The 14,334-nt window shown below is 39.3% G+C and overlaps 1 protein-coding gene across 7 annotated transcripts in view; it reads right to left on the bottom strand.

Moving 5' to 3' along the window:
• The window catches only part of CDKL2 (cyclin dependent kinase like 2), a 46,035-nt gene that overhangs the window by 16,090 nt on the left and 15,611 nt on the right, over window positions 1–14,334 (bottom strand). For all 7 annotated transcript variants that reach the window (XR_015165297.1, XR_015165298.1, XM_086405359.1 and 4 more), the window contains exons 4-8: window positions 13,856–14,034; window positions 12,077–12,189; window positions 5,755–5,894; window positions 3,000–3,088; window positions 639–774 (exon numbers count right to left, since the gene is read on the bottom strand). Coding sequence is in view for 5 of the 7 variants with exons in the window: in XM_086405359.1 (XP_086261485.1) it covers window positions 639–774; window positions 3,000–3,088; window positions 5,755–5,894; window positions 12,077–12,189; window positions 13,856–14,034 (657 nt within the window). In the remaining 2 variants the exon portion in view is untranslated. The remainder of the gene's footprint in view (window positions 1–638; window positions 775–2,999; window positions 3,089–5,754; window positions 5,895–12,076; window positions 12,190–13,855; window positions 14,035–14,334) is intronic.

Genomic DNA, 14,334 nt, shown 5'->3' with positions numbered 1-14,334 from the left:
CTTTAAAAAAAATTATATATACACATAAGCAGGTATACACGTATCAAATTACAGTTCAGTGGAAAGCAATGAAAGAGGACTCAAGCATGCTGACTTTTGTTCTCATGTATTTAGAGTCAGGGAACACAAAATTGAGTCCTCTTTCTTCTTTGGGTTCATTTGAGAAAATGTGAGTTGGTGGTAGATTTGAATTATCTTACTGAGAACAGATTCTGGATAATTTACCAAGAAAAGCAAATTTCAAATAAACTGAGTACCAAAATCTCAATTTTTAAATGCTCTACTTTATATACAATTCTAAAAATTATATTTTTCTCTCCTATTATCTAAGGGGGAAAAACGGTGTATATATTTGCATATGAGTGTACACAAGCATGTCTAAATGTTCTTGAATGAGTATGATTTCCTGACAAGCCCTATTATACAGATTTGTGTACAGTAGGCACTCAGTACATGATACCCTAAGATTTTTTTTAAAACAGGTAATGTCTACAGAAAATACATTTTTATAACTAAGCTAAAAGTGAACTTGTTAACCACTCAGGAAACTTTTAAGATCTTCAATATCCCATACCCCCCTCAAATTTAAGGATATATTAAACTTAAAATTTAATATGCATTAAAACATGGAAATTTACCTGTACCACAAGTGTTTTTCTCTCTTCACCCAAGGACTCATCCTTTTCCTTTTCCTTCTTTCTGATTTGAGATTTTTTAGATAAAGAAATGTTTCTGGCATCTTTCTGTACTTTTAACTGCAGTTCCTGAGGAAACCTACATAAAAATACATTTGTCAATAAGACTGTATGAAACAGATAAATTTAGTAAAAATTGGTGTTCAAGATACTTATCTTTTAAGAATTGAGTATTAAACTAGACTGTGTTATTCAAAATGAGAAATGAGGTTTCTGCAGACCACTGGGGATCTCTGAAAATCTTTCAGGAGGTTCATAAGATCAAAGCTCTTATCTTATTATGAAGGTGACTTCTTTTTCACCATCTGACATTTGATGAAACAAAAAGCAATGGGGGGTAAACTGCAGGCACCTTACTAAGATTGAAGCAGAGGCACCAAACCTTACAGAGGTACAAAATTTTACAAACCTTACACAGACTTTATTATATTCTTTTAGTCACAAATTCTTAAGTTTAAGTTGGAGAGGGGGCAGTTTTGTTTAAGAATGTCCCTGATGGAACAGTAAATATATATATATATATATATACACACACATACACACACACACACACACACACACATTATTAAATCTATACCCCTGAAAAGGTACCTCCGCTGCAAATTAAAGTGCAATGGTTGTCTTAAGAAAAGCACTTGTGTAGCTGGTTGAGTTACAAGCTAAACTAGCCACTTTCTTCATGGAACATTATTACTTGAAAAACTGACAGAAACATTATTACTACTCAGACTTGGGGGTATTCAGCAGATATTTTCTTTTAAAAAATGAACAAAGGAGTGTGTTACTTCAAGGAAAAATCCAATATATTTGTGTTAATGATAAAATTCACATTTTTATAAAAAATTAGAATTTCATTCAACTTGTATCCACTACTGTCAACTTAGCAGTTCCTAATACTAAAGGTTTTTCTGATGAGAATGTGACTTTTTTATATAGTCCAATGAAATGTCAACATTACTAAAGTTCTATATAAGTTAGCAAAAGAGTATTTTCCAAATGACTAAATTGATGCTTTTGAATTGTGGTGTTGGAGAAGACTCTTGAGAGTCCCTTGGACTGCAAGGAGATCCAACCAGTCCATTCTGAAGGAGATCAGCCCTGGGATTTCTTTGGAAGGAATGATGCTAAGGCTGAAACTCCAGTACTTTGACCACCTCATGCAAAGAGTTGACTCATTGGAAAAGACTCTGATGCTGGGAGGGATTGGGGGCAGGAGGAGAAGGGGACGACAGAGGATGAGATGGCTGGATGGCATCACCGACTCGATGGACATGAGTTTGGATGAACTCCGGGAGTTGGTGATGGACAGGGAGGCCTGGCGTGCTGCATTTCATGGGGTCGCAAAGAGTCGGACACGACTGAGCGACTGAACTGAACTGAACTGAATGAATGATTCTACAAAAGCATGCATGAGTAAAAGATCTACTCAAAGTGTAAGACAGACAAGTGGATTTTCCTGTAATGGGAAAAAAAGTTCATTGATATGGTTTCAGATTCCACAACACAAGCAACCTTTAAGAAACACCACTGTCCAGTTTTGGTACAGTATCAGAGTTTTTTGGTATGGAATCAAAGAAAAATACCCACGGTGATCTAAAACAACTATCAAAATTCTCTTCCATTTTCCAACTACATATTTATGTGAGGCCACAGTTTCTCTATATACTTCAACCAAAACAACGTATCATAAGAAATCGAATGTGGAAGCAAATACGAGGATCCAGTTTTCTTTTACTAAGTTAATAATAAATAGATTGGCAAAAACATAAAGCAATGTCATTGCCACTTATCTCACTAATTTTTGTTTCGTCAGCTGTACTGATGCCAGCAGCTGGAGCAGCACAGGAGACTATGCCAGCTACTCTGGCACACACAGGTTTGGCACATCAACGTCTCCATGTACATCCACAGAGTCAGCAGTGTCATAGGACTGGGTATGGTGTAAGTTCAGCAGCAACAGGAGATGACACCTTTGCAAATACATCAGGACCCAAGATGATAGCATCTCACAGCTGGTAGCAAGACCAGAAATCAGTGACCTGAGTGACAGAGGTCATCACAGGGAGAGAAAGAATGGCATGAAGGGACTGTTTCGTGAAAACCAAGAGCCCTAAGTTAGCGAATGCAGGGGACCACTCCTAGGAATGTGTTGTTGCTAAGGGCGAATGGAGGTAGGGTGGTAAATATTTGAGATCCTATTAGAACAGGTGGGTAAAGAAACACTGTTTGTTACTGTTATGTACTGCTATGGGGGCCTTACTTTAACTCTAGGTTGATGTGACATACAACCACATGGTACCGTACCTCTCAGCAAATCCATCCATATGGAAGAAATCATGGTGCAGGAGCTCAGCACAGAAGGGCCTTTTGTCTGGGTCAATATGTAAGCATTTCTGGGAAACCAAGGAATATATATAGTTCATATCAAAGAAAAACTGCCTACACTTACATGTCTAAACATAGAAAATTCTTCTTCAGAGTCAATGAATTTTAAACATCTATAATAAGTGATAAGGAATAAAGCACAAATCTAGACAGTGACCACCAATGACTGCTAGTATCACAGAAAGAAAGACCACCGGACATTCAGTGTCTCTGAATATACAAAAAGCTCTTATGAAGTATCCTTGCCAAAAACTCAACCTAATTCCGATCAAGCTCTAGCTCTACTATGAGTTTATACAAAATATGGGACATGGAGGAACATATTAAACTATACTATGTGAAAAATTCTATGGGAAAAACAACCTGTTTTCTTTAACAGATAAATGGCAAGGTTTAAACAAAAAACAAAGAGGTGAAGAGGAGCTTGTAAATTAAGTGTCTTAAGAGACATATCAACTGATTGTGATCTCTAGACTTCATGTGGATCCTAATTCAAACTATAAAAAGGAATTATGAGAAAATTAATGAAACTTTGAGCACTGATTAGACATTTTACATTAAGAAATTTTTGAGAATTTTTAAAATTTACAGTACTTGCAGAATGGAAGGGAAGGGAACTACTCTGTGCTTATTATTGTGCTAGATACTTGACATAGATGATTTCATTTTATCTTATTCTTTCATTTTCATATAGATTTTATTATATCTTGTTCTGTCCCTGTGAAGCCACTCACAGCTAGTTAAAATAGAAGGGACTCAATAAGTAGCTTTACAATAACAAGAAAATTATACAAATAATTAAGGTATTTGTAAGTGAAATATCATAATATCTGCAATTTGCTTCAACATACTCCAAAAAAATGTTGCTGAGGGAATTCCCTAGTGGACCAGTGCTTAAGGCTCTGTGGTTCCACTAATGGGGCACAGGTTCAACTCCTAGTCAAGGAAATAAGATCCCACAGGCCACACAGTAAAAAACTGATGAGAAAAAAAAATTCCTAAGTGTGTGGATAGGATAGATGAAATACATCCCAAAGATTTTTAACCATTGTAGCTAATGACCAGCTTATGGGGGTTCATGACACCACTATTTTTTCTACTTCCTTTTCTATGTTTAAGATTTCCTATAATAAAATGTTCAAAAAGTCATATGATTCTACCATAAGGGACATAAGCTGGACAATCATTTTACCTTTATTCCTTTTAAATTTCTTTATAGACAGATCATAAAGCTAGTCTAAATAAAGAATATTTGGATCTGTTACATTAGGTAGAAAAATAACAATGTATTTTTCTAAGAACTTGTTGTAACTATTCATAAGCTTACTAAGCTTTTTTTAAATGAGTTATTTAAAGAAGTAAAAAAGCAAAAAATATCTTAGCTAAATGTTATGTGACCCTGGTCTTTTAGAGATATTTATTTTATCGACACTTTAGGACAGGGACCTCCCTGGTCGTCCAATGGGTTAAGACTTAGTGCTTTCACAGCAGAGGGCACGAGTTTGGGTTTGATTCCTGGTCAGGGAACCAAGATCCAATATCTCACATGCCACATGGTGTGGGCCACCCCCCAAAAACACAACACTTTAGGACAGTCCTCGGAGAAGGCAATGGCACCCCACTCCAGTACTCTTGCCTGGAAAATCCCATGGGCAGAGGAGCCTGGTAGGCTGCAGTCCATGGGGTAACCGCTAAGAGTTGGACATGACTTGAGCGACTTCACTGTCACTTTCCACTTTCATGCATTAAAGGAAATGGCAACCCACTCCAGTGTTCTTGCCTGGAGAATCCCAGGGACGGGGGAGCCTGATGGGCTGCCGCCCATGGGGTTGCACAGAGTCCGACACAACTGAAGCGACTTAGCAGCAGCAGCAGCAGCAGGACAGTCCTAACTAATGAGGGTTTTTTGAGCTAATAATTCCAAAAGGTCCACTTTTAGAAACACCTTGATCCAGTGAGAATGTCCCTAATATCTTCCTCAATTAAATACAAGGCAAAGGGGATGATCATCTAAAAATTAGCTTCAGTGAATCTAGTGGTTGAACAAAACCTCTTTTTCACAATATACTATAGGATCATGATCTGTAGACTTTAATACTTTAAATTGAAGCCCTAGACTTTAATACTTCTCTACTCGTCTTTTCATTTTCTTATCCTATTTTCTTTTTTCCACTTATACAAGGCCTGCATTTTAAATGTTAAACATTAAAAACACATCATTATGGGACTGTTTTCACACTTAAAACATGCTAGATAATACAAAATGATTTTTTTTAAAAAACAAGCAAAATTTTCAGGACTTTATCTCTGACATTCCTCCATCTCTGTTCCCACCAAATCAAACTCTTTCTTAATGTTGTTGTTGCTGTTCAGCGGCTAAGTTGTATCCAACTCTTTGTGACCCTGTGGACTGCAGCACACCAGGCTCCCCTGTCCTCCACTGTCTCCCCATGTTAGCTCAAATTCCTGTCCATTGAGTCAGTGATGCTGTCTAACCATCTCATCCTCTGCCGCCCCCTTCCACCTTTCTTAATGTACAAAAATTTAAGTTGTCAGAGGAAACTGTTGACCGAAAAGATCAAGTAGACCAGGAAAAAAAAAGAGAAAATCAAATCCACATAATGTAAATTCCCTGTCAGAAAGAGCAAAAAAAAAAAAAAAAAGTATTGATTACCTTTGCTAAATCAATCACAACTTCAGAGAGTTTGGGATAGCGTCTTTCCAGAGGTACAGTTTCTTTGATTTCAGGCAACCTTACTCCAGCAAACACAGGATTTTTATAAAACAGCTCCTGATGTCTTGGAATTAGATTCCCTGGCAGTGAGAATGGCACACATCTCTGTCATTATGCATTATAGGACAGGTGGTGTAGAGTAGAGATGAGAGGAACTCAGTATGTAAAGTGGGGACTCTCTCAGCATGCAAAAGCACCCAAAGACAGTGCTCTTATTGTGGTGGTGCCTGGCAGTCATTGTGGTGGTTTTAACACAAAGTCAACTCAAAGGAAATTGACATTCATATCTCAACATACTCATTCAGAAAAGTTCCCATGCCACTGTGTAGAAACTTGAAGACATGAGGGTGGAGCTTAGGAAAAGGACAGGTAAAGAACACTGTATAATTTCTTTTAATTGTATAAAAAATACTTTATTTCCAACAACAAAGCACAAAATTGCTGACCCAAACTGCAAATACTAATAGTTGTATGGTCAGAATCTAATCTAAATAAATAAGTTCCACTCTTTAAGAATGTGATTTTTACCCAAGTGATTTTGGCCTGATTTAATCACTTTTGTCTTTACTCTCAATTTTAATACCTAACCTAATATAAATTACCCAGATAACCACGATGGTGTGATCAATCACCTAGAGCCAGACATCCTGGAATGCAAAGTCAAGTGGGCCTTGGGAAGCATCATTATGAACAAAGCTAGTGGAGGTGATGGAATTCCAGTTGAGCTATTTCAAATCCTAAAAGATGATGCTGTGAATATGCCAGCAAATTTGGAAAACTCAGCAGTGGCCACAGGACTGGAAGGGGTCAGTTTTCATTCCAACCCCAAAGAAAGGCAATGCCAAAGAATGCTCAAACTACCCACAATTGCACTCATCTCACACCCTAGCAAAGTAATGCTCAAAATTCTCCAAGCCAGACTTCAACAGTACGTGAACTTCCAGATGTTCAAGCTGGATTTAGAAAAGGCAGAGGAACCAGAGATCAAATTGCCAACATCCACTGGATCATTGAAAAAGCAAGAGAGTTCCAGAAAAACATCTACTTCTGCAGTATTAACTAAGCCTAAGCCTTTGACTGTGTGGATCACAACAAACTATGGAAAATTTTGAAAGAGATGGGAATACCAGACCACCTGACCTGCCTCCTGAGAAATCTGTATGCAGGTCGAGAAGCAACAGTTAGAACTGGACATGGAACAACAGACTGGTTGCAAATCAGGAAAGGAGTACGTCAAGGCTGTTTATTGTCACCCTGCTTATTTAACTTCTATACAGAGTACATCATGCAAAATACCAGGCAGGATGAAGCACAAGCTGGAATCAAGATTGCTGGGAGAAATATCAGTAACCTCAGATACGCAGAAGACACCACCTTTACGGCAGAAACCGAAGAACTAAAGAGCCTCTTGAAAGAGGAGAGTGAAAATGTTGCCTTAAAATTCAACATTCAGAAAACTAAGATCATGGTATCTGGTCCCATCATATCATGGCAAATAGATGCGGAAACCATGGAAACAGTGAGAGATGAGAGACTTTATTTTGGGGGGCTCCAAAATCCCTGCAAATGGTGACTGCAGTCATGAAATTAAAAGGCACTTACTCCTTGGAAGAAAAGCTATGACCAACCTAGACAGCACATTAAAAAGCAGAGACATTACTTTGCCAACAAAGGTCCGTCTAGTCAAAGCCATGGTTTTTCCAGTAGTCATGTATGGATGTGAGAGTCAAACTATAAAGAAAGCTGAGCACCGAAGAATCGACACTTTTGAACTGTAGTGTTGGAGAAGACTCTTGAGAGTCCCTTGGACTGCAAGTAGACCCAATCAACCTATCCTAAAGGAAATCAGTCCTGAATATTCACTGGAAGGACTGATACTGAAGCTGAAACTCCAGTACTTTGGCCACCTGATGAGAAGAACTGATTCACTAGAAAAGACCCTGATCTTGGGAAAGATTGAAGGTGGGAGGAGAAGGGGATGACAGAGGATGAAATGGTTGGATGGTATCACTGACTCAATGGACATGAATTTGAGTAAGCTCTGGGAGTTGGCAATGGATAGGAAAGTTGGCCTGCTGCAGTCCATGGGGTGACAAAGAGTAGGACACGACTGAGTGACTGAACTGACTGACTGACTGGATATAAAATACACATATGAAAATTCTGCTGTAAGAAACCACTGTGTTGTTTATGGAATTTCTAACCTAAACACTTAATCCTCAAGATATTTCCCCTCATTTCCATTTTCCAAACTCCTTCACCCAACAGAAAGTTGACATTTCTACAAATATGAGAAGACTTTGATAATGTTGCTTTGAAATTCTGTCCAAATAGCAAAAGTCCTAACTGAAGCAAGATTAAATTACCTTGGAAGTCCCTGTGCCACTCAATGTAAAGATGAGAATGAGGTAATAGTCATATTATATAAAATGCTTGCTGACCCAAAGATAATATGATCCTTTGTATTCTCTCTACACATGACTTACTGAATGCAAAAGTGCAGAAAAATTTCCAATGTCTGGTCTTTTCTTTAGAGGGGAGCTGGGCAGAAGGACAGGTAAAAGCATTATTAGGATCATATGTCAGATAGACAAAAGCCAGGCAGAGGATGAATGAATGAATAAATACATCTATATATATTTATATATATATATATATATATATATAAAGGACAGAAATGGTATGGACCTAACAGAAGCAGAAGATATTAAGAAGAGGTGGCAAGAATATACAGAAGAACTATACAAAAAAGATCTTCAGGACCCAGATACTCACGATGATGTGATCACTGACCTAGAGCCAGACATCCTGGAATGTGAAGTCAAGTGGGCCTTAGAAAGCATCACTACAAACAAAGCTAGTGGAGGTGATGGAATTCCAGTTGAGCTATTTCAAATCCTGAAAGATGATGCTGTGAAAGTGCTGCACTCAATATGCCAGCAAATTTGGAAAACTCAGCAGTGGCCACAGGACTGGAAAAGGTCAGTTTTCATTCCAATCCCAAAGAAAGGCAATGCCAAAGAATGCTCAAACTACTACACAATTGCATTCATCTCACACGCTAGTAAAGTAATGCTCAAAATTCTCCAAGCCAGGCTTCAGTAATATGTGAACTGTGAACTTCCTGATGTTCAAGCTGGTTTTAGAAAAGGCAGAGGAACCAGAGATCAAACTGCCAACATCCACTGGATCATGGAAAAAGCAAGAGAGTTCCAGAAAAACATCTATTTCTGCTTTATTGACTATGCCAAAGCCTTTGACTGTGTGGATCACAATAAACTGTGGAAAATTCTGAAAGAGATGGGAATACCAGACCACCTGACCTGCCTCTTGAGAAATCTGTATGCAGGTCAGGAAGCAACAGTTAGAAATGGACATGGAACAACAGATCAGATCAGATCAGTTGCTCAGTCATGTCCAACTCTTTGCAACCCCATGAATTGCAGCACGCCAGGCCTCCCTGTCCATCACCAACTCCCGGAGTTCACTCGGACTCAGTCCATCGAGTCAGTGATGCCATCCAGCCATCTCATCCTCTGTCGTCCCCTTCTCCTCCTGCCCCCAATCCCTCCCAGCAACAGAGTCTTTTCCAATGAGTCAACTCTTCGCATGAGGTGGCCAAAGTACTGGAGTTTCAGCTTCAGCATCAGTCCTTCCAAAGAACACCCAGGACTGATCTCCTTTAGAATGGACTGGTTGGATCTCCTTGCAGTCCAAGGGACTCTCAAGAGTCTTCTCCAACACCACAGTTCAAAAGCATCGATTCTTCGGTGCTCAGCCTTCTTCACAGTCCAACTCTCACATTCATACATGACCACAGGAAAAACCATAGCCTTGACTAGACAAACCTTTGTTGGCAAAGTAATGTCTCTGCTTTTGAATATGCTATCTAGGTTGGTCATAACTTTCCTTCCAAGGAGTACGCATCTTTTAATTTCATGGCTGCAGTCACCATCTGCAGTGATTTTGGAGCCCAGAAAAATAAAGTCTGACACTGTTTCCACTGTTTCCCCATCTATTTCCATGAAGTGGTGGGACTGGATGCCATGATCTTCGTTTTCTGAATGTTGAGCTTTAAGCCAACTTTTTCACTCTCCACTTTCACTTTCATCAAGAGGCTTTTGAGTTCCTCTTCACTTTCTGCCATAAGGGTGGTGTCATCTGCATATCTGAAGTTATTGATATTTCTCCCGGCAATCTTGATTCCAGCTTGTGTTTCCTCCAGTCCAGTGTTTCTCATGATGTTCTCTGCATATAAGTTAAATAAACAGGGTGACAATATACAGCCTTGATGAACTCCTTTTCCTATTTGGAACCAGTCTGTTGTTCCATGTCCAGTTCTAACTGTTGCTTCCTGACCTGCATACAGATTTCTCAAGAGGCAGGTCAGGTGGTCTGGTATTCCCATCTCTTTCAGAATTTTCCACAGTTTATTGTGATCCACACAGTCAAAGGCTTTGGCATAGTCAATAAAGCAGAAATAGATGCTTTTCTGGAACTCTCTTGCTTTTTCCATGATCCAGTGGATGTTGGCAATTTGATCTCTGGTTCCTCTGCCTTTTCTAAAACCACCTTGAACATCAGGAAGTTCACGATTCACATATTACTGAAGCCTGGCTTGGAGAATTTTGAGCATTACTTTACTCACGTGTGAGACGAGCGCAATTGTGTAGTAGTTTGAGCATTCTTTGGCATTGCCTTTCTTTGGGATTGGAATGAAAACTGACCTTTTCCAGTCCTGTGGCCACTGCTGAGTTTTCCAAATTTGCTGGCATATTAAGTGCAGCACTTTCACAGCATCATCTTTCAGCATTTGAAATAGCTCAACTGGAATTCCATCACCTCCACTAGCTTTGTTTGTAGTGATGCTTTCTAAGACTCACTTGACTTCACATTCCAGGATGTCTGGCTCTAGGTCAGTGATCACACCATCGTGATTATCTGGGTCATGAAGATCTTTTTTGTACAGTTCTTCTGTGTATTCTTGCCATCTCTTCTTAATATCTTCTGCTTCTGTTAGGTGCATACCATTTCTGTCCTTTATAGAGCTCATCTTTGCATGAAATGTTCCTTTGGTATCTCTGATTTTCTTGAAGAGATCCCTAGTCTTTCCCATTCTGTTGTTTTCCTCTATTTCTTTGCATTGATCGCCGAACAGACTGGTTCCAAATAGGAAAAGGAGTACGTCAAGGCTGTATATTGTCACCCTGCTTATTTAACTTATATGCAGAGTACATCATGAGAAACGCTGGACTGGAAGAAGCATAAGTTGGAATCAAGATTGCCGGCAGAAACATCAATAACCTCAGATATGCAGATGACACCACCCTTATGGCAGAAAATGAAGAGGAACTAAAAAGCCTCTTGATGAAGGTAAAAGTGGAGAGTGAAAAAGTTGGCTTAAAGCTCAACATTCAGAAAACGAAGATCATGGCATCTAGTCCCATTACTTCATGGGAAATAGATGGGGAAACAGTGGAAACAATGTCAGACTTTATTTTGGGGGGCTCCAAAATCACAGCAGATGGTGACTGCAGCCATAAAATTAAAAGACGCTTACTCCTTGGAAGGAAAGTTATGACCAACCTAGATAGCATATTCAAAAGCAGAGACATTACTTTGCCAACAAAGGTCTGTCTAGTCAAGGCTATGGTTTTTCCTGTGGTCATGTATGAATGTGAGAGTTGGACTGTGAAGAAGGCTGAGCACCGAAGAATCGATGCTTTTGAACTGTGGTGTTGGAGAAGACTCTTGAGAGTCCCTTGGACTGCAAAGAGATCCAACCAGTCCATTCTGAAGGAGATCAGCCCTTGGATTTCTTTGGAAGGACTGATGCTGAAGCTGAAACTCCAGTACTTTGGCCACCTCATGCAAAGAGTTGACTCATTGGAATCCCTGATGCTGGGAGGGATTGGGGGCAGGTGGAGGAGGGGACGACAGAGGATGAGATGGCTGGTGGGCATCACTGACTCAATGGACGTGAGTCTGAGTGAACTCCGGGAGTTGGTGATGGACAGGGAGGCCTGGCATGCTGCGATGCATGGGGTCACAAAGAGTCGGACACGACTGAGCGACTGAACTGAACTGAACTGATATATATATATAGAGAGAGAGAGAGGGAGAGATGTTTTCCTATTTGCTCCCTATATTCATTCAAAACACACACATCATCTTTAGTGTACCAACAACTTGCAAAATCAATACAAAAAGAAACACATAGGAAAAAATTACTAAAATTTAAAATACAGATGCATAATCTTACCTAAACACACCATAATATGATATAACTGATCAATATCAGAATCTCCAGGAAAGAGGGGCTCCCCCATGAGCATTTCAGTTACCAGACAGCCGATGGCCCACACATCAACAGCCCTGAAAGAAAAGCACGGTGATGTAAAAATCGGGATCCTGATATGTTTCAGTTCAGTTCAGTCACTCAGTCATGTTGGACTCTTTGCAGTCCCATAGACTGCAGCACTCCAGGCTTCCCTGTCCATCGCCAACACCTAAAATGTTTACTATGACTGAATCTGTTCTGCATATTGTTGCTGTTGTTGTTCAATCACTAAGTCATGTCTAACTCTTTGCCACCTCATGGACTGCAGTGAACCAGGCTTTCCTGTTCTTCACTATCTCCCAGAGTTTACTCAAACTCATGTTCATTGAGTTGGTGATACCATCTAACCATCTCATCTTCTATCGTTTGCGTATTACTATTTTTGTATTCTTGGTATCAAGAAAAGTAATAGTAAGCCTTAAATTATGCTCCCCCCAATTTTTTTCTTTTATAAACTTAAAGTATTAACTTCCAATATTACATAAATCAGATTTCAGGAAACTTCAAGCGTGTGACACAAGGCTTCCAAAGAGTCAAAATGCTTGTTAAGTATACTTTACTCTGGAAATAAGCCTTCTGGGTTTGTTTTCAGAGGCTACTCATTTTTGTTTACACATAATTTGAACAAGGTTCATCAGTCTATCCAACTAGACACTGAAAACAGCATACCAGAACGAGATGGTTACTGGGGACACAAGCAACAAGGAGAACAGAAAGCTAATATGGAGAAAACAGAAAACCTCTCTTAAAGAGCGGTCACAAGAACTTAGACTATTCTGGCATCATTACCGTAGGAACAACTACCTTGAAATTGCTTAAGGCCATAGCTGGTACAGAAATTACAGTATGGCAGTAAAATGAGAGCTCAGAGTAATCAAGAAAATATTAAATGATATATGCTCTAAAAACAGAGAAATTATAGAAAATATTTTAGAACAATTTCTATTGAAACTGGTAAAACCTGCAATCCCTTCTTCTTTGCAGAATTCATTTATGAAGACGATTTGTATTTTTAAAATGGTTCACTTAATTCCATTTCTACACCCACCCTTGCCCACTCTACTCAGCCTCAATGCCAGTGTCAGACTTACCTAATCAATGTTACCTCTCTTTACAAGTGATAAATATATCTATTTCTAACTTACTGTTAAAAACAGACCATTTACTCACCTTGATTTCTCTACCTCTAAAATAATCATACTCATACCAACCCGTTTCACAAGAATGTTTAAAAGGGAAACACAAAAATGATTACAAATCACTTTCTAAAGTTTTCCAAACTGAAAACTTCCTTTCAGTATTAGAGGGATTTTTTTTTTTCTTAATGTAAGAAGTGGGATTTATTTAGAGAAACACACTCCACAGACAAGGGTGCGGGCCATCGCAGAGGGCAAGTGTTGAGTCACTAAGTCATGTCTGACTCTTTGAAACCCCAAGGACTGTAGCCACCAGGTTCCTCTGTCCATGGGATTTCCCAGGCAAGAGTATTGGAGTGGGGTGCCGTTTCCTTCTCCAGAGGATCTTCCCAAACCAAGGTATTGAACTCATGGCTCCTATATTGACAGGCAGATTCTTTACTGCTGAGCTACCAAGGAAGCCCAATTAGAGGGATTGTCATTATATTGAAAACATATTCCACTTTATCAAAAAAAGAGAGTCAAGTCTGCCCTCTGCACCCCCACCTTGCTGACGACATCTTACTTGCCATACTTGACATCACCAACCAACAGCTCTGGAGCTCTATACCATCGCGTTGCCACGTAATCAGTATACACCTCCCCAGGAGCTGCCAGTGTCCGTGCAAATCCAAAATCACATAGCTTGACAACGCCAGACTGGGAGACTAATATGTTCTCTGGCTTAATATCTCTGTGTATAATCTATGAGATAAAAAGCAGAGTATGACATATATTGATCAGCACGTCAAGTTAAGCGAGTTAACTTTTTTTTAGCACTTGTTATGTGCAGGGCACTGGCTTTGTCCCTATAATGAAGACAGATAAAAGCAGATAAAGTTGTTCCTGCGTTTAAAGAACCTGAGACCTAGCTGGGGAAAAAAGAACATTTATGCTTGAAATTTTATTTAAACGATTAATGATATTGGATGAAATATATGTTGCTGTTGTTGTTCAGTCACTAAGGCATGTCCAACTCTTTGTGACCCCAAAGACTGTGGCATA

Source organism: Bos grunniens, chromosome 6 (assembly GCF_055505025.1).
Source record: "Bos grunniens cultivar Pamir isolate PY7600 chromosome 6, Bosgru_T2T1.0, whole genome shotgun sequence".
Taxonomy (NCBI): domain Eukaryota; kingdom Metazoa; phylum Chordata; class Mammalia; order Artiodactyla; family Bovidae; genus Bos; species Bos grunniens.
Note: the sequence above shows the minus strand (reverse complement) of the source record. Positions and strands in the feature narration are given on the sequence as shown.